Source organism: Aegilops tauschii, chromosome 7, assembly GCF_002575655.3.
Source record: "Aegilops tauschii subsp. strangulata cultivar AL8/78 chromosome 7, Aet v6.0, whole genome shotgun sequence".
In the NCBI taxonomy this organism is placed as follows: Eukaryota; Viridiplantae; Streptophyta; class Magnoliopsida; order Poales; family Poaceae; genus Aegilops; species Aegilops tauschii.
The window spans coordinates 623924994-623944996 of record NC_053041.3 but is presented as its reverse complement, the minus strand read 5'-3'; the positions used below and the strand labels follow the sequence as shown (position 1 = coordinate 623944996).

General features: G+C 46.9%; 2 protein-coding genes across 2 annotated transcripts; both read left to right on the top strand.

Annotated features, from left to right (window-relative positions):
- Positions 1-2965: 2965 nt before the first annotated feature.
- Positions 2966-4895, top strand: LOC109786276 (desmethyl-deoxy-podophyllotoxin synthase-like). The gene is made up of 2 exons (XM_020344854.4): positions 2966-3950; positions 4066-4895. The coding sequence occupies exons 1-2, from the start codon at positions 3057-3059 to the stop codon at positions 4687-4689; spliced, it is 1518 nt and encodes a 505-aa protein (XP_020200443.1). The 5' UTR covers positions 2966-3056; the 3' UTR covers positions 4690-4895.
- A 730-nt stretch (positions 4896-5625) lies between these two features.
- LOC123495122 (uncharacterized) lies at positions 5626-7141 on the top strand. The gene has a single exon (XM_045231907.2). The coding sequence runs from the start codon at positions 5634-5636 to the stop codon at positions 6294-6296; it is 663 nt and encodes a 220-aa protein (XP_045087842.2). The 5' UTR covers positions 5626-5633; the 3' UTR covers positions 6297-7141.
- The last annotated feature ends 12862 nt before the right edge of the window (positions 7142-20003 follow it).

The window sequence follows — 20003 nt, the reverse complement described above, 5'->3', positions numbered from 1 at the left end:
GTTTTGTTACGTTCTCTTTTATATCTAAAATAAGACAATATAGTGATATTATTCATCACACAGGGGGCAGAATAAGTTATTCTTCATCCGAGGTAATTTTATGGTGGTTTCATAAATAATTTACATTTGAAATACAAATAGTTATCTTCATATTGATTCAGTATGTAAAATTTGGCATAGGAAAAGAAAAATATAGGTCATAAGACCAGAAAAATCGCATTTATGTATATTTTACAGTATATTTTTACGTTTGTAATTTTACATAGCATAAAATATTTTTTATAGTGAACATATATTTTCTTACATCCTCTTTTGACGTCTGAAATAAGACAAAATTTACGGAACGTAAAATTAAAATGCGTTAATGTTAAAAAAGAGGGGTGAAGAATAACTATTCTTCACCCAGGGTGACGAATAGGCAATCCCTATATATACAAAAAGTATCCCATGCGGTGTTATCTCTGAACATGCGACTGGCAGCCATGCTGGAGCCGATGATGCGAAAAGCTGCAACCGTGGCGCAGTGATGCTACCACTAGCACATGCGGTGTTATCTCCGAACATAGAAGTGATCATGTTTCAATAAGGCCATCTTCTCGCTACCGTTTCCTTCTGGGTTTTCTAGTATTTTAATTTTTTATGTTTTACTAGTTTTTGATTAGCTTTTTGTGGTTTTCCAAGAAAACAAAGCTTTTCTATTTTTAATAAAAAATGGGTGAGAGCAGAAAAAAATTCCAAAGTTTTTTTGAAAAACATGAATATTTTTTTGAAAATATATAAACATTAAAAAAATCTCAATCAATTTTTGAAATTTCACAAACATCTTTGTAAAACTAGGAAACGTTTTTATAAACTATAAACATATTTTATAAAGCTCAGTCAAACCCTCTTTTTTTAAGATGGAATCTTCCTCTGGGCTCTCATATTCGTCCTCTGAATCTTCTTCTGAGTCTTCCTCTAAAGTTCCAAATAGTTTTTTACTTTAAAAAACAGAAAAATCCAAAACTCACTAAAGTAAAGCAGGGGAAATAATTAATCTGAAACAAGGCTAGAACCTTAGAGATGGTTCCTGAATCCTGAAACCAGATCTTGTAGTACATGTGCTATCTAAAATGGGCAGGCTCAAACTACATCGCTACAGTTACGCATTTGTGCTTGTCTCGAAAACAAACTTATGCATTTGTGCAACAATTTGACGCATAGAGCGTCATATAGGAAACACCGAAACACACATAAAATCATATCCAGGCATACATAGGCCAATGCAGTCGACCTTGCCAGCTTTATTTTTTTTAGAAAGGCCAAACTTTATTACACAAAGCTTACAGAAATTGGAATGCAAACTGGGTTATGGGGTAGGCCAAGCCAAATATGGCGTTTCCTGACCTAAAGTATGCAAGCTGATGGCTCGGCGGTGGCTGGTATGATATTGCGAAGGCATGATGGGAGTGTGATTTTCGCGGCCTACAGATGTATTTTCAACTGCAACGACGCATTGGAGGAAGAACTATATGCAATAATGCAGGGCATGGCTCTAGCCCTGCAGCACTGTACCCTCCCGATCGTCGTTCAGTCCGACTCGTCAGTGGCACTAGCGGCTATGACTGGGGATAGCTTAACCAGATCGGCGTATGGACACTTAGTAGCGGAGATTCAGCATCACATGGGTGTTCGAGAGTTTATTCCGTCAAAAATCAAGCGTGAGCAGAATAGGGTTGCACATCGTTTGGCATTGTATAGCCGTACAGAAAGTACAACTGATGTATGGCTCGGTAGTAATCCACCATGTATTGAGGAGTTGGTGCCTCTCGATTGTAACCCTATCCCTATGGAATAAAACTCTCTTACCATCGCAAAAAGAAAAAGAATGAGAGAATTTTGCTAGTGAATGTGCTTCATAATTTCATGCTCTCCCCTCAAAACAGAACATGCAATTGAACATATATAGGCCTAGGCAGTCGGCCTCCCAGCCGGAAGCTCGTATTTGGCGCACAACACGCTGGCTGACCCGCAAACGCGCATTCAAAAAATGTTCATGTAATTGAAAAACTGCTGACAAATTCAAAAATTATTCCCGATTTTAAAAAAAAGTTTATAAATCATAAAAGGTCTGTCGATTCAAAAAATGTTTCCATATTTAAAAATTGTTTGCGAATAGAAAAAATGTCAGTGCGATACATATTCGTGTATTCAAAAATTGTCTGTGAATTAGAAAAAAAAATCAGGATTTCAAGAAATGTTCACGAATTTTGAAAAGTGTTTTTCATTCTGAGAAGTGTTCACAATCTTTGAAAACAAGGTTCGCGAGTTTGTAAAAAATGGGGTGGGGACGGAAGATTAGCCCCAAGAAGGCAAAACTTGCATGTTGTTGTGTAGTGTGGTCCTATTTTAAATTACAAAGAAACCCGCAGAAGATTTAAGGCGACTTACATATAGCCGGTTTTGCATGTTTTTCTAAGTCAAAGTCAGGATTAAATTTTCTATGTCTTGCGAAACAATCTCTGTCAAATTTTACTTTGACGTGGCTTTGTGGAAAGCTAGTGCGCTTTCTGCAAATAGTCACTCCTCATTTACTTTTTTCATGGTTATCTCTCTTGTTTTAATTTTTAATTTTTTGTAGTTTATATTAAAGAGAATATATATTTTAACTACGTGTACATTTATTTCATACCCACATTTTTTTTGCTTTGTAATACGGAAGTGACTCTTTTGAGTTGTGTAAACATACTTTTTCAGTACCAAGTGCAACTTCGTGTAGTGCTAAACCTAATTTTTTTCCCTCCCAGACCACCATACGAATATCCCTTGTATGCCGTATGAGTCTTAAAGTGTCTTTTAATTTAATCTTTACTTGCATGCATGGTTTTCTAAATCGAAGTCAACAGTAGAGATTTTTCCAAGTCTCCTTAAACAACGACTTTGAACATTGACGCCACTCTTCGCGGTAAACTGAAGAGTTAATTTTGTGGAAATATTCACTCTTCATTGTTATACTTTTCTTAATTACCCCGGCTACTTATACAGCTGTACTGCGGAAGCTATACCTTCAGGCAGCCATGGCGCAGCAAGATCAAGACGTCATCATGTACTACCGCAATGGCCTCCTCCTGGCCGCCGCACTGCTAGTCCCTCTCCTCCTCCTCGTGAGGCTCAGGCGGCCGCGCGGGGAGAACCTTCCCCCGGGGCCATGGCGGCTGCCGGTCATCGGCAGCCTGCACCACCTGGTCGGCAGGCTGCCGCACCGCTTCATGCGCGACCTCGCCCGCCGGTACGACGCCCCGCTCATACTGCTCCGCCTGGGGGAGCTCGACGTCGTCGTGGCCTCCTCCGCCGACGCGGCGAGGGAGGTCCTCAAGACCCAGGACGCGGTCTTCGCCACCCGCATGCAGACCCCCACCATCCGCGCGCTCACGGTGGACGGCGCCGGCATCGCCCTGGCGCCGCACGGAGAGCACTGGCGGCAGGCCCGCAAGCTCGGCGTCACCGAGCTCCTCGGCGCACGGCCGGTCCAGTCCCTCCGCGGGTCCCGCGAGGCCGGCGTTGCCGCCCTCGTCGCCTCCATCGCCTCGGCGTCGGCGGCGTCAGGGCCTGTGAACGTCAGCTCCCTCCTTTCCACCTACATCATCGACGTGGCGGTGCGCGCCCTGGTGGGCGACCGGATCGGGGGCGACCTCCGCGGCGAATTCCTGGAGCGCCTCGGCGAGGGCGTCAGGCTGGCCACCGGATTCGGCCTCGCCGACCTGTTCCCGTCGTCGCGCCTCGTGCGTGCCTTCAGTGGCTCGCTAGGCCGGCTGGAGGCGCTAGGCCGCGAGACGAGCCGGGTCATGGACCGCATCATCGACAAGCACCAGCACGCCGGCGACGAGGAAAAAGACTTCGTCGACGTGATGCTCAGGATCCAGAAGAATGACGGCAGCCTCCGTGCTGGAACCATCCGTGCCATGATCACCGTACGCGAGACCTCCCTCCACCATGCATTGCATGCATCTCCATCTGAAAGAACGTATGTAGCACGTGTATGACGGACCAGGTTGATAGTTGACTTCTTTGCATGTATATATGTAGGACCTGTTCGGGGCAGCGAGCGACACCTCGGCGACGACGCTCGAGTGGGCGATGGCCGAGCTCATGGGGAGCCCGGCGGCGCTTCGGAGGGCGCAGGCGGAGGTGCGATCCGCCCTGGCCGGGGAGAGCCGCGTCCGAGAGGAGGCCCTGCCGGACCTGCACTACCTGCGTCTCGTGCTCAAGGAGACGCTCCGGCTGCACCCGGCGGCGCCGCTGCTGCTCCCGCGGGAGTGCCCCGAGTCCCGACATGTCCTCGGCTACACCGTGCCCAAGGGCGCCATGGTGCTCGTCAACGCGTGGGCCATCGGCCGGGACGCGGCGACCTGGGGCGCCGACGCCGAGGAGTTCAGGCCGGAGAGGTTCGAAGAGGAGGCGGCGCTGGACTTCAAGGGAACCAACTTCAAGTTCGTGCCGTTCGGCGCCGGCCGGAGGATGTGCCCTGGGATCGCCTTTGGCCTTGTGGTCGTGGAGCTCGCACTGGCCAGCTTCCTCTTCCATTTCGACTGGGAGCTCCCCGCCGGTGGGCTGCACATGGAGGAGCAGCTCGGGGTCACGGCCAGGAGGAAGGGCGACCTCTGGCTGCATGCCACAGTTCGGGTGCCTGTGCCTGCACTTGCTCTATAGACATCAGCAGGTTATTACTGAATTGTCGTGCTTCGGCCGTGGAAAATTAGTCACCAAGGAAATAAGTTGGTTATATTCCACAATTGTGTGCCTGCTCCTGGCCCATAGATATTCCATCGTGTATTTGTCTTGTACTTGTACTTGTCATTTTATTTTGACCATGTGCATTTACCACCGAGAAAATCAAGCACACTAGTTTGTCTAAACCTATCATTTGCTAGGCCAATGACTTCTCCTGAGCCAGCAACGTCTGCCTGGGCAAGTGGTGAAGACAACACACGATGACTTCGGCTTGGGTGTGCTCGTTGAGCAACGGATGGATGAGAATCCTTGGTTCAACCTTGGATGCCCTCAAATTGGTCAAACCCTCAAAATAACTGTTTTTTTGAGGATTGAGGCCTAAACTTGGTGCGGAACAGAACCCTCAAACCCTTTAACCCTCAACATTTTTTGAAGGCTGCACCCTCATTTCCCCACTGGACCTGCACTAGTGCAGATTGAGAGGCAAAACTGAAGGTGCCCACATTTCAGTCAACGCACGCACGCGGGTGGGAATTTTCCCCCAACTGCCTCCCCTCCTCCTCCACCCGACAGGGAGCCGCCGGCGCCGGCGCGCTCGATTCAGCCGCCACCGCCGTCCCCCGCCGTCCCACCGCGCCCTGATTTGGCCGCTGCCCCGCCGCCCCGATTTGGCCGCCGCCCCGCCCGAGCCCGTCCCCGCCGTCCGCCTCCCCGCCCCGCCCGAGCCCGTCCCCGTCGTCGCGCCGTCCGCCCACCGCCCGCCACCTCCCGCCTCCCGCCGCCCCGCTGCCCCGCCGCCAGAGCTCGCCTTCGCCCGAGCCCAACTCGGTAAGTCTTTTTTCCTTCTATTTTTGTTGTTTATTTTCCGTTGTTTAATTGCTTGTTTAATTTGTTGACAATAGATGGAGATGGACATGGATTCGATGTCGGATTTTTCTGATTGGTCGTCTTCGGACGATTCGGACATCGAGGAGCTGCTACAAGCCGATGACACGGAGATGATGGTCGCCATTCTCGCCGTGAAAGATCTTGAGGACTGCAAGAAGCTGCTGGATCAGAGGAAGGGGTCGCAGATAGGGCGCCTTTGCATCGAGAGGAACCGCGCACTCGGCCACGAGCAACTCATGCAAGACTACTTTGTAGAGGTACCGACATACCCACCTCGCCTCTTCCGTAGAAGGTACCGCATGCGCCGTACTTTGTTTGAGAGAATCGTCAAAGATTGCGAGGCCAACTCGCATTATTTCACGCGCCGTACAAATGCTGCCGGCGCCATGGGATTTAGTGCATACCAGAAGATATCGGCTGCAATGCGGGTGCTCGCGTATGGCATACCCGCGGACTACTGTGACGAGTATCTTCGCATTGGCCAAGATACTACCACCGAGTCCCTGCGTAGGTTTGCCAAGATGGTCATCCGGTTGTATGGTGATTGGTATCTTCGGGCTCCCAATGAGGAAGATACAAAGAGGTTGATGGAGATAAATGAAAAAAGGGGATGGCCAGGCATGCTTGGTAGTCTAGATTGCATGCACTGGAAATGGAAAAATTGCCCAAAGGCATGGCATGGAATGTATTTATGGTAAAAGCCATGATCCTAACATTGTGCTTGAGGCCATGGCACCGCAAGACTTATGGATTTGGCATGCATATTTTGGTTTGCCGGGAACACTCAATGACATCAATGTGCTTCAAAGGTCCCCTTTATTTGCAAGACTAGCTTTAGGTGATGCTCCAACTTGCAATTACAAGGTCATGGACAATGAGTACACAATGGGATACTATCTCACCGATGGCATTTATCCTGAGTGGGCAACACTTGTGAAGTCCATTAAAGAGAAGAGAGGGATGCCCTTATCCCAAAAAGAAGCTAATTTCACAAGGGCATGAGAATTAGCCTGCAAAGACACTGAGAGAGCTTTCGGTGTTTTGCAAGCAAGATTTGCCATTGTTCGGGGTCCAGCTCGTTTTTGGGACAAGAAAACCCTTGTGAACATCATGAAGTGTTGTGTCATTCTACACAACATGATACTCGAGGATGAGAGGGGGTTAAACTTGCCATGTTTCTATGACAATGTTGGTACCCGAGTGCAACCGGAGAGGAACCCCGATCACATTCAAGCTTTCCTTCAAACACGTCGGGAAATTGAAAATGCCAACACTCATACCCAGCTCCTCAATGATCGGGTCGAGCACCACTGGCAGCTGCTTGGCCGTCGCCAATGATGGCCTATTTGATTCAAACATGTCCTATTTGATTCCATGTCCTATTTGTGATACAAACATTGTTGTAAGGGATCTTTGTTTTACTTTTCTATGTACTATGTGATTCAAACATTGTTGTACTAAGTAGAATGATTCTTGTGAGCTTGAAACAATTATTTGATGTTGTAATCATAACTAGAATAATTATTTGTTGTTGATTATTGTTATGTTTGTTGTATGGAATTTTGTTGAAATAGTTGTTGTCCTGTTTTGAAGGTTTGAAGGCCAGGGCGCAGATCAGTGCCCTCAAACCAACTCTCAAAACAGAATATTCTGTTTTGAGGGTTGGTTTGAGGGCACTGATCTGCGCGAGGGATTTTCGGCCTTCAAAACTACATTTTCTCAGCCCTCAAACTGGTTTTGAAGGTTGAGTTTTTGAGGGCTCTGTTGGACATGCTCTTATGCGGCATGGCCTTGTTCAAAACATTGCTTGCTCTTCAGAGTGAAAACCCAACAGCTGAGCATCAGCGGTTCGATAGGATGATGATGGCCCATGCATGTCGTTTTCTTCCGGGAGGCGCTGCTTACGAAGAACCTTTTTCGTAGAACTTTAGCTACATGTAAGTCGCATGAATTTAAAATTGGGTAAGTCAATTTCTCACCGTTGATTCTTTTGTCAAGATTTGTGCATTTTTTCCTTGTATTGCTTAAGTTGATTTTTTGACTTGTCCCTGTTCCAGGTAAATCGATTTCTTCCTTAGGCTGAATTCTTGACTTGCCCTTGTTTGGTGTAAGTCGGGTTTTTTCTTCGTTTGAATTTTCGACTTGCCCCTGTTTGCGGTAAGTCAATTTTTCTGTTCGGCATGAAGCCCGTTACAGATAGCTTTTTTTGTTTGCATGCTTTTTTTCCTTTGCATTTCTATTTATTTTTTAGACCATTTATTTCTACATGGGTATATTTTTGCATTTGCATGTGTTGGAGATATGACTACTGGGTATGAACCGCCCAGGAGGGGCCGGGTCATACCACTGGCGATTTATCAATGAAGATGGCGGCTCATACAAGCCCATTGACGGCCCAAGACCCAGAGGTAACTTGAGGCCCAAGAGGATGAACCGCCATATGCGTATGACTTGTTTTGTAATGCAAGCGTAGTTAGTCACCGAGCCGGACACGTTGTGTATGAGTCGGCCGGGCGTCTTCCTGTGTATATAAAGGGGCGACCCGGTGGCGGTTTAGGACAAGAAAGAGCAGATCGAGAACTAGGTCAAGCGTATTCGCTCCCTGGTAATCGAAACCCAAGCAATACAATCCCAAACTGGAGTGGGCCTTTACCATCACCGCAAGGGGCCGAACTAGTATAAACTCTCTGTGTTATTTGTCCCGATTAACCCCTTTAAACTAACCTACTTGCGATGGCTCCACGACTAAGTCCTTCCGCTAGGACATCTGCCGTGTCAAGTCCACGACAGTTGGCGCCCACCATGGGGCTCGCGCATGGTGGTTTTGAGTTCTTGAAGGGCAGCTTCGAAGGGATCAAGGGATATGCTATGGACCGGATGACCAAGAGTCGTCACGGCAAGCTCTACACTACATTGACGATGCAGGCTGGGGCCCCGAGGCCAGCTCAATTGAGTACGGATACCGGGTCCCCTTCGGCATAATCCACGTCTTCATCGGCAAGATCAGCCAACCGGGCCCTGAGCCGGACACCTGCACCGACATCATCGAGACGGATCAGCGTGCACAACCTACCCGGGTTCAACCCGCTGTGAAGCATGCCTTTGTTGGTTTCATCCATGGGGCGGAAGTTGAGGAAGGATCTGTATCTGGGGGTGAGACGACCATCTACTCTGATGGTGAATCGTCCATAGGCGAGACCAATTCAATGTATCAGGTGCAAGACGGCCGGCTTGGGGGCTGTTCTGATGGCTACAATATTCCGGACCCCTATGAACCGCCGAACAGGGTTGCGATCTTCATGGCCGGTACACTGCCGACGCTCGATTCGACAACAGCCACGGCTATGATCTCTAGCTCGACTGCTGCAGTGACAACTGGTGCTAGCGGCACTGAACGCCCACCGGCTCAAGCTCTGACAGAGTTATTGGAGGCTTTGGCAACTTTGATGGGGGTGGAGGTGACCCCGGACAACCAGGAACAACACAAGGTGGATGTGGCGAAGCTACAAGATGAGATAGCTCAAGCCAAGGAAGAGTTGATGGCTGAGAATGCTAGGATGGCTACGGAGCGAGCTGCTTTGGATACCCCGGCACAACGGATTCAGGCAGACTCTTTTCGGCTCACCTTGGATCAAAACGCTTCAAACGAAATCATGAGAAGGAGGCACCAGAGTCGTTTACCCCCGGTTTATGATGCGAGGAACCTCTTCAACACGCCTGGAGCAGGGACCAGTGACCCGCTGGTGGTGAACTGGGCGGTCAAAGCGCTCGTGACTAGAGCGCCGGTTCAGCCGCGTGCGAAGGATCCGCCTCGCTTGAATAATACTCCACCTCAACACGTTCCGACACCGCCGGGTCATTATTCTAACCCTTTGAATAATATGATTGCTGCGGCAACGCGATTGGCGGCTCTACCAGTTGAAGGCGAGTCTCCGGCTGCTATATAGACACGGAGGGCTAGAGAATTTCTTCAAACAACGCTGGACCAGCAGGCAGCTTATTCGTACAGTCGTGAAAGGATTCACTTAACCCCTCGGCCAAGCCTGAGTTATAGCCGGCACATTGACTCACCAGCGGTTTCGAACAGTGAACAATGCCGTAACCAACCTCGTGGGCATGACCCGGCGCGCGGTGGTGTTGATGCTCAGACCTTGGTGGATCAGGGCAGAGCACGTCGGGAGGCTGAGCTGGCGGCTCAACAAAAATCGCCGGTTTATCCGTCAGCATCGGTGGAGGCATGAGTAACCTCTAGAACCCTAGGTGTGTGATGTTTAGTGCCGACTCTACGTAATGAGCGTTTTGCCTAAGGATTTCAAGGGTCCTCGCAAGGTCTCGAATTACACGACGGATCAACCCCCTGAGGCTTGGATCGAGAGCTATGAGATGGCCATGGAGATGCTGGATGTTAGTGATGCTGCATGTGCTAAGTATTTCACCATGATGTTGGATGGGCCGGCTCGTACTTGGTTGAAGGGGTTGCCCGCTAACTCCATTAGATCATGGGTAGAATTGAAAGCTCGTTTTATCCAAAATTTTAAAGACACATGCAAGCAGCCTATGTCGATCCTGGATTTGGATACTTGTGTCCAAGGTGAGGGCGAGTCAACAACCAATTGGATGCGCAGAATCTCATCTGTTATACATTCATCGGACAGTATCAATGCTGGTTCACACTACTAGGAAAATGCTTATAGACAGTAGCATAGTAGTAGCGATTTTTATAACAAAGCGCTACTACTACTTATCAGTAGTGCTTTTCATAAAAAGTGATACTACTACGCACTTACCAGTAGCGCTGTTTTAGTAAAAAGCGCTACTACTACAATTGCCAGGCCGTTGCCGGCAGGCCAGGCATAGTAGTAGCGCTTTTATGTATGAAGCGCTACTGCTACCGGACGTGGCAGTAGCGCTTTCTACATATAAGTGATACTACTATGGGTTCTTTATCCAGCCCAACAGCCCGCGTTCGACCTCTCTCTCACTCCCCCGCCCTCACACTCACTCGCATCTCCGCCGTCGTCGCCGCCGCCCTCCCCCGCGCGCTGCCGTCCCCCGCGCCGGAGCTCTCCCGCCGGCTGCCCTTGCCCGCGCCGGCTCGGCTCCCCTGCCGGCCACCCTCCCCCGTGCCGGCCTCCTCCCCTGCCGGCCACCCTCGGCTGCGCCGGCTCTGCTCCCCCGCCGGCCTCCTCCACCACTGTGAGGTACTCCTCCTCCCTCCTCCCTCTAGGTTAATTAACTTAGGTGAATTTAGTTCATTAGGTTAGGTAACTTAGGTGAATTTAGTCAATATAATTTTTTGTACTGTTTTTAGTAAGTGTTTAATAGAATTAGTTAGAAAATCAATAGAACTAGTTAAACTAGTTTATTTTTAGTAAGTACTAGTTTATTTTATTTATAGTAAGTGCTTAGTTGAACTAGTTGAATTAATAAAACTAGTTTATTTTTAGTAAGTAAATTTAGGTATATGAGATTTGATGATCTAATTCAAATTTTACTATAGAACTAGTTTATTTTTAGTAAAAAATTTAATAGAACTAGTTTATTTTTTAGTTAAACCAATTACTCCCGCATCGACGTCGACGATGCCTATCCCGCATCCTCGTCGTCGACTCGGCGGAGGAGGCCTGGGCTTGGTGAGGAGCCATGTCTGGGACTGGGCTCCGCCGGGCTGGTACTGGGAGGTGCTACCTTCCGGGGGGTGTAGCTTGGTGAGGAGCCAGCCCGTCGTTGACCCGAACCTTCTTTGGTGGCGGTCGCGTGGGCCAGTGACGGTGCGGAGGCTTGAGGACCCCGCGGAGGTGGTACGTCACCGTGGCAGCGAGGAGGATGAGCACGTCCGTCGCTACATGGTTGCGTTGGAGGGCAGGTTCTCCAATACCTGAGAGGTTCTTCAAGGATCTCACTGGAGCTATGATCCTGTGATGGTTCCTTCTCTTTGGGTGTCCACCGCCTACGCCGATACCCATCGTTCGCTATGGTTTTAGCTGTATTAGTGATGTTATATGTATGATACTATTCGAGATCTATTAGTGATAATATTCGACGATGTACGGACGAAAGAGATGATTTAGTTTTGCTTATTGAATGAATGCTAATTTGAATACTAATTTATTTTACAATTTGGTTTTGCTTATTGAATGCTCAAATTGGAAAACTACTCCATCAAGTTTGAATGCTCATATGATGTAGATATAAACATGTATATGTTGTGTTGCTCAAATAGGATATGTGCTTGCCCAAGTGGCCGGCCATGTTTGCAGGTTACACCTCCTATAGTGGCCTATGTTTCGCCGGAGTGTTGATTAATTTCCGTTCCGAAAAATTTCAGGCGCTCAATATGTCCTTTTTGGCAAAGGTCATGCCGGATTTTTTCTTGAATTCTGGCATGACTTGTGCTAGAATATGTAGGAAAAATCGAGTAGCCTGGATTTTCTAGAAAAGTAATTAAACGACATTTCGGGTTGACTTTAGGTCTGTCGAGGCTCCATCACCGAAGGTCAAAAAATCAGTGAGGGAGTGTATCCACCATATATGAGAGAGGACGAAGAAGCCCGACTGTTGTCGTGGGGGTCGTTTCTCCTTCTTCTCCGGGTGGTAGACCATTGTTATGCACTAGGGGAAGGAGGAGCAACGACCATCACCGATGGTCGCAAATGTCAGAGAGGAATCAGTCAGTGAGAGTCTCCACCACATATGAGAGGACGAAAAATCCCGACTGTTGTCGTGGGGGTCGCTTCTCCTTCGTTCCCGTGTGCTAGACATTTTGGTGTAATGCACTCAGGAACGAAAGAAGGAGCGACCATCACCAACGGTCGAATGTATACACCACGCGAGCTGAGAGTTTTCAATAAAAAGACTCAACAGACCGATAGTCAACCCGTGATGAATAGTAATGATCTTTGAATTGTACAAGTTTAATCTTTGAATTGTACAAGTTTAATCTTTGAATTATGAACGTAAGAAATGTCGTCATCGGACGACGAAAGTCTCCCGGGGGAGTGCAGCTGGTGCAACGACGACCGAGGTCTGTGCGACAGGCCTCACCTGGACGAAGATCGACGCTTCAGCATTAAGCTCTAGGAGACCTTTGATGTTGAAATGGTACGCAACGACGAAAAGTGTTTTTTTTTCGTAATTAAGCATGACTTCAACTATTTCAACGTGTAATTTTTATCTTTTACAATTCGAGTAGGTTATCCCATGCCATGCAAGACGCTATGTCTTGGAGAGGATGGATTTTGAAGACCATGAAAATTTCGAAACAAAGAAAATTCACCTAAGGACCCATCATGATATGGATTTTGAAGTAAATCTGTATAATTCTGAGAGCGTAACCCATTTTTGTTGCAAAAATTGGGAAGCACTTTGCAAGATGTATGGTTTTTATTAGGGTATGCTTGTCACCATGGATCTTGGTGATCCTGACATCGACCAAGACAATATGGACATTTGGGTCCTTGTTGATACGCTTCCAATTCTACTGCTATGTGAGTTTCTCAAACATAGTTATTAACTAATTTATATTGTTAATTTCAAAATAGTTGACAACTTATTTCCATTGACAGCTTATTTTCATTCTTCAAACAATGTGCAGAAGATGGTAGATAGAACCTATTACACCGATGGCTCTGAGTTAACTTATGAGGAGAAAAATCATCTGATCGCATTTTGTACTGATCTTGAGAATTACAATAACTATTATCAAACTCCTCCACATTATGGTGAATACATGCCACTAGTGCACGTGTTGAACCACGGTAACATCCATGGAGATGCCATGGTAAGATTTTTTACTATTACGACATTCGTGCATCTTTTGCATAAATTCTTTTAAAACTTAGGTACATTGCTAACTACGAAGTTATTACTATATTTTTCAACAAAAAATCCCGTCGGATTGTGTGCCTCATCTAATGTATCAGAATACAGAATGGTCGCCTTGATGTTTTGAACATACATCCAGGTCATCCTTCAAGTCACACCTGTCCATATTGGATTTCTAAAAGAAGTGAAGACATGAAAAATCAAAGAATGAAAAAAATGTATGGACAGTCGTAAGGAGGTACTTGGAAGCAACATTGTGGGAAAGGCAAGAATTGGAGACAGGATAATCTCCATTCTCCATAATGGAGAGTTAGGGCCTATCCTGTTTTATGCTATTTTACCTAAGAGAAGGTAGTAGGTCCTAATTAATAGTACTCATGATCATGTGCTAAGAACAACTAAGTAGGATTGGTTAGATGACTATGATGATGATGATGTGGTATCGAGTAGAAGTTGTATGATCGATGATGATGAGTATGACTTGTTATTATGATACCAATGATGAGTTATTTATTATTATGATCGATGATGCATGATGCTAAGTTGTTATATGAGCATGATGAGTTATTATATATATCAGTAGGTGAAATGAACATGGATTAGCTTCAAGTGGAGCCAACATGTGGTGCACATCGAAAGTACTACTAATCCAAACTAGATCAAGTTTGGATTAGAGCAGTACTTTCGACATGCACCACATGTTGCCTCCACTTGAATCTACTCCACATTCATTTCACCCACTGTTATATATAATGGGTAATCATGGTCATAAAATCATATGATGAAAGTACTGTATATAAAACCACACAACGAAAATAAGTTGTATTTTCCAAAATACAGTAAAAGTTAGGAGTAACGCTTTTTAGAACAGGCGCTACTGCTACTTACCAGTAGAAGTAGCGCTGTCCAAGGGGGAGTGCTACTGCTAACTAGGTATAGCAGTAGCGCTCCCTTTCCAGCGCTACTGCTACTAGTTAGCTGTAGCGCCTTAGTGGTAGCGCTAGTACCAGCGCTACTACTAGCTATAAAACAAGCGCTACTACTAGGGTTTTCCCTAGTAGTGTCAGCAGTCCTGATGTTGGAGAAGAATTGCCGTTTTGTCCCCCTTAAGCAGAAATTGGGGCGGCTTAAATGCCACTGCAATGACATGAGGGAGCTCATGGCGACTCACGTCAAATATGCCGACTCTGATAGTAACAAAGACCCTGACTCTGATGAGGATAAGCCGGATAAGGGGAAAAAGAGTGGCAGTGCGAAGGGAGAGGAGCATAACCCGACGGGTCACGGTGGCAATGGTAAGCGCAAAGATAAGGATGATTTAGACTTTGTGGCCAACACCAATACGCAGAGCTATAATCAGCGCAAGAAGGGAAAGTCGCCCCGGCTTGGTGGGCCAAAGTTCAACCTGGAGGCGATGATGAATTAGCCTTACCCAAAGCATGGTACACACAAGAAGCCGACCAATCATCTGTGGAAGGACTGCTTCATCATGAGGGAGTATAGGAATTCCAATTTTTTCCAGAATAATCATGGGCCCAATGGCGGTTCGGGACCCGGCTCTCACGGGCCTGGCTTTGGTGGAGGCGGCTCAAATTCTGGTTTCTAGGGCCAAGGCAGTCAAGGTGGTTTCAATCAACAGTCTGGTCAAGGAAATCAGCAGCAGCAATCTGGTTATCAGAGTAATCCGAAGCAGCTGAATAGTGGACAATATCATGTGTTCACTACAAGTTTATGCAAACGAGATCAGAAGCTTCATAAAAGGGCGGTGAACGCAGTTGAGCCGGCAGTTCCCCGTTTCTTGAGATGGTCTGAACATCCTATTCTTTGGAGCCATGAGGATCACCCGCCCTGGGTTGACAATCCGGGTCAGTTGGCTTTGGTGGTTGCAGCCCAGGTTGGAGGGTACATGTTCACTATGGTGCTCATGGATGGAGGCAGCAGCATCAATATCCTTTACTATGAAACTTCTCGTTGTATGAGTTTGACTGACAAGGATCTTAAGCCGTCCAACACTGTTTTTCATGCTGTGGTGCCTGGTAAATCGGCATATCCAGTGGGTAAGATCGCATTGGAAGTGGCTTTTGGTGATGATCATGATTCCAGAGTTGAGACCTTGACCTTTGAGGTGGTCAAGAGTAAGAGCCCTTATCACACTTTGTTTGGGCGGCCGGCTTATGCTAAGTTCATGACAAAACCTTGTTATGTTTATCTGCAGCTTAAGATGCCGGGTCATAAGGGTACTATCACTGTGCACGGCAATAGGAAGATAGCCTTGGAATGTGAAGAAGGCGATGCTGCTTATGCTAAGTCTATTTGTGCAACTGAGGAGTTGAAGTTTTATAAAGACAATGTTGATCCGGCAGATATGACACCTTTGAAGAAGCCAAGTACAGAGCATGATCCTCTGTTGAAGTTTAAGTCGACAGATGACACTAAACTGGTTGATTTTGTTCCTAGCGATTCATCCAAGCAGTTCAGCATCAGTGCTAATCTGGATCCGAAATTGGAAAGCGCGCTCATCGAGTTCATCCGTGAGAACTGGGACATCTTTGCATGGACACCATCAGACATGCCAGGTGTACCGAGGGAACTCGCTGAGCACACTCTCAATATTGATCCGAAGTTTAAACCGGTCAAGCAATTCCTTCGTCGCTTTAATGAAGAGAGGCGTAAGGCCATTGGTGAAGAAGTGGCCCGGCTCTTGGCAGCTGGGTTCATTGTTGAAGTTTTTCATCCTGAATGGATAGCTAACCCGGTGCTGGTACTTAAGAAGAATGGCACTTGGCGCATGTGCGTGGATTATACAGACCTTAATAAGGCCTGCCCGGCTGATCCTTTTGCTCTCCCTCGTATTGATCAGATTATTGATGCTACGGCAAGTTGTGAGCGCTTGATTTTTTGGATGCTTATTTTGGGTATCATCAGATCAATATGGCAGTTAAGGACCAGGAGAAGACAACCTTCATTGTTGGGGATCGTTGCAGAAATTAAAAAATTTCTACGCATCACCAAGATCAATCTATGGAGTAACTAGCAACTAGAGAGAGGGAAGTGCATCTTCATACCGTTGAAGATTGCAAGACGGAAGCGTTACAAGAACGCGGATGAGGGAGTCGTACTCGTAGCGATTCAGATCGCGGTTGATTCCGATCCAAGCGCCGAACAACGGCGCCTCCGCGTTCAACACACGTGCAGCCTGGTGACGTCTCCCGCACCTTGATCTAGCAAGGAGGAGGGAGAGGTTGAGGAAGAGGGCTCCAACAGCAGCACGACGGCGTGGTGGTGATGGAGTGGCAGTTCTCTGGCAGGGCTTCGCCAAGCTCACGCGGATGGCGCCCAGACCGCTTAGGGGCTGGTTCCCTTCCACCTACAGCCCATAAGGCTCTCCGGGGCAGGTGGACCCTCCCGGTAGACCCCCGGAACCCCTCCGGTGGTCCCGGTACAATACCGGTATACCCCCGAATATTTTCGGTGACCGTATGATGACTTCCCATATATAAATATTCACCTCCAGACCATTCCGGAACTCCTCGCGACGTCCGGGATCTCAACCGGGACTCCGAACAACATTCGGTAACCACATACAAACCTTCCTTATAACCCTAGCGTCATCGAACCTTAAGTGTGTAGACCCTACGGGTTCGGGAATCATGCAGACATGACCGAGACCGCTCTATAGCCAATAACCAACAGCGGGATCTGGATACCCATGTTGGCTCCCACATGTTCCACGATGATCTCATCGGATGAACCACGATGTTGAGGATTCAAGCAATCCCGTATACAATTCCCTTTGTCAATCGGTACGTTACTTGCCCGAGATTCAATCGTCGGTATCCCAATACCTCGTTCAATCTCGTTACCGGCAAGTCACTTTACTCGTTCCGTAATGCATGATGCCGTGACTAACTACTTAGTCACATTGAGCTCATTATGATGATGCATTACCGAGTGGGCCCAGAGATACCTCTCCGTCATACGGAGTGACAAATCCCAGTCTCGATCCGTGCCAACCCAACAGACACTTTCGGAGATACCTGCAGTGCACCTTTATAGCCACCCAGTTACGTTGTGACGTTTGGTACACCCAAAGCATTCCTACGGTATCCGGGAGTTGCATGATCTCATGGTCTAAGGAAATGATACTTGACATTAGAAAAGCTTTAGCAAACGAACTACACGATCTAGTGCTATGCTTAGGATTGGGTCTTGTCCATCACATCATTCTCCTAATGATGTGATCCCGTTATCAATGACATCCAATGTCCATGGTCAGGAAACCGTAACCATCTATTGATCAACGAGCTAGTCAACTAGAGGCTCACTAGGGACATGTTATGGTCTATGTGTTCACACATGTATTACGATTTCCGGATAACACAATTATAGCATGAACAATAGACAATTATCATGAACAAGGAAATATAATAATAACCATTTTATTATTGCCTCTAGGGCATATTTCCAACAGTCTCCCACTTGCACTAGAGTCAATAATCTAGTTACATTGTGATGAATCGTACACCCATAGAGTTCTGGTGTTGATCATGTTTCGCTCGTGGAAGAGGTTTAGTCAACGGATCTGCGACATTCAAATCCGCATGCACTTTACAAATATCTATGTCTCCATTTTGAACATTTTCACGAATGGAGTTGAAGCGACGGTTGATGTGCCTGGTCTTCTTGTGAAACCTGGGCTCCTTGGCAAGGGCAATAGCTCTAGTGTTTTCACAGAAGAGAGTCATCGGCCCCGATGCATTGGGAATAACTCCTAGGTCGGCAATGAACTCCTTCATCCAGATTGCTTCATGTGCTGCCTCCGAGGCTGCCATGTACTCTACTTCACATGTAGATCCCGCCACGACGCTTTGCTTGCAATTGCACCAGCTGACTGTCCCACCATTCAAAATATACACGTATCCGGTTTGTGACTTAGAGTCATCCAGATCTGTGTCGAAGCTAGCATCGACGTAACCCTTTACGACGAGCTCTTCGTCACCTCCATAAACGAGAAACATATCCTTAGTCCTTTTCAAGTACTTCAAGATGTTCTTGACCGCTGTCCAGTGTTCCATGCCGGGATTACTTTGGTACCTTCCTACCAAACTTACGGCAAGGTTTACATCAGGTCTGGTACACAGCATGGCATACATAATAGACCCTATGGCCGAGGCATAGGGGATGACACTGATCTTTTCTTTATCTTCTGCCGTGGTCGGGTATTGAGCCGTGCTCAATCTCACACCTTGCAATATAGGAAAGAACCCCTTCTTGGACTGATCCATATTGAACTTCTTCAATATCTTATCAAGGTATGTGCTTTGTGAAAGACCTATGAGGCGTCTGGATCTATCTCTATAGATCTTGATGCCTAATATGTAAGCAGCTTCTCCAAGGTCCTTCATTGAAAAACACTTATTCAAGTAGGCCTTTATGCTTTCCAAGAATTCTATATCATTTCCCATCAATAGTATGTCATCCACATATAATATGAGAAATGCTACAGAGCTCCCACTCACTTTCTTGTAAACACATGCTTCTCCATAAGTCTGTGTAAACCCAAACGCTTTGATCATCTCATCAAAGCGAATGTTCCAACTCCGAGATGCCTGCACCAGCCCATAGATTGAGCGCTGGAGCTTGCATACCTTGTTAGCATTCTTAGGATCGACAAAACCTTCCGGCTGGATCATATACAATTCTTCCTTAAGGAAGCCATTAAGGAATGCCGTTTTGACGTCCATTTGCCATATCTCATAATCGTAGAATGCGGCAATTGCTAACATGATTCGGACGGACTTCAGCTTCGCTACGGTTGAGAAGGTCTCATCGTAGTCAACTCCTTGAACTTGTCGATAACCCTTAGTGACAAGTCGAGCTTTATAGATGGTAACATTTCCATCCGCGTCCGTCTTCTTCATAAAGATCCATTTATTTTCTATCGCTCGCCGATCATCGGGCAAGTCTGTCAAAGTCCATACTTTGTTTTCATACATGGATCCTATCTCGGATTGCATGGCTTCAAGCCATTTGTTGGAATCTGGGCCCGCCATTGCTTCTTCATAGTTCGTAGGTTCACCGTTGTCCAACAACATGATTTCCAGGACAGGGTTGCTGTACCACTCTGGTGCGGAACGTGTCCTTGTGGACCTACGAAGTTCAGTGGTAACTTGATCATGATCGTCATCATTAACTTCCTCTCTAGTCGGTGCAGGCACCACAAAAACATTTTCTTGTGCTGCGCTACTTTCTGGTTCGAGAGGGGTCATCTCATCAAGTTCCACTTTCCTCCCACTTACTTCTTTCGAGAGAAACTCTTTCTCCAGAAAGGACCCGTTCTTGGCAACGAAGATCTTGCCTTCGGTCTGAGGTAGAAGGTATACCCAATGGTTTCCTTCGGGTAACCAATGAAGACACATTTTTCCGACTTGGGTTCGAGTTTTTCAAGTTGAAGTTTCTTGACATAAGCATCGCATCCCCAAACTTTCAGAAACGACAGCTTAGGTTTCTTCCCAAACCATAATTCAAACGGTGTCGTCTCAACGGATTTCGACGGAGCCCTATTTAAAGTGAATGCGGCA

Coding starts and splice junctions, on each gene's coding strand:
- LOC109786276 (XM_020344854.4), top strand. CDS start 3,057: ATGGCGCAGCAAGATCAAGACGTCATCATGTACTACCGCAATGGCCTC. Junction 3,951..4,065: donor CCATCCGTGCCATGATCACC/GTACGCGAGACC, acceptor GTATATATGTAG/GACCTGTTCGGGGCAGCGAG.
- LOC123495122 (XM_045231907.2), top strand. CDS start 5,634: ATGTCGGATTTTTCTGATTGGTCGTCTTCGGACGATTCGGACATCGAG.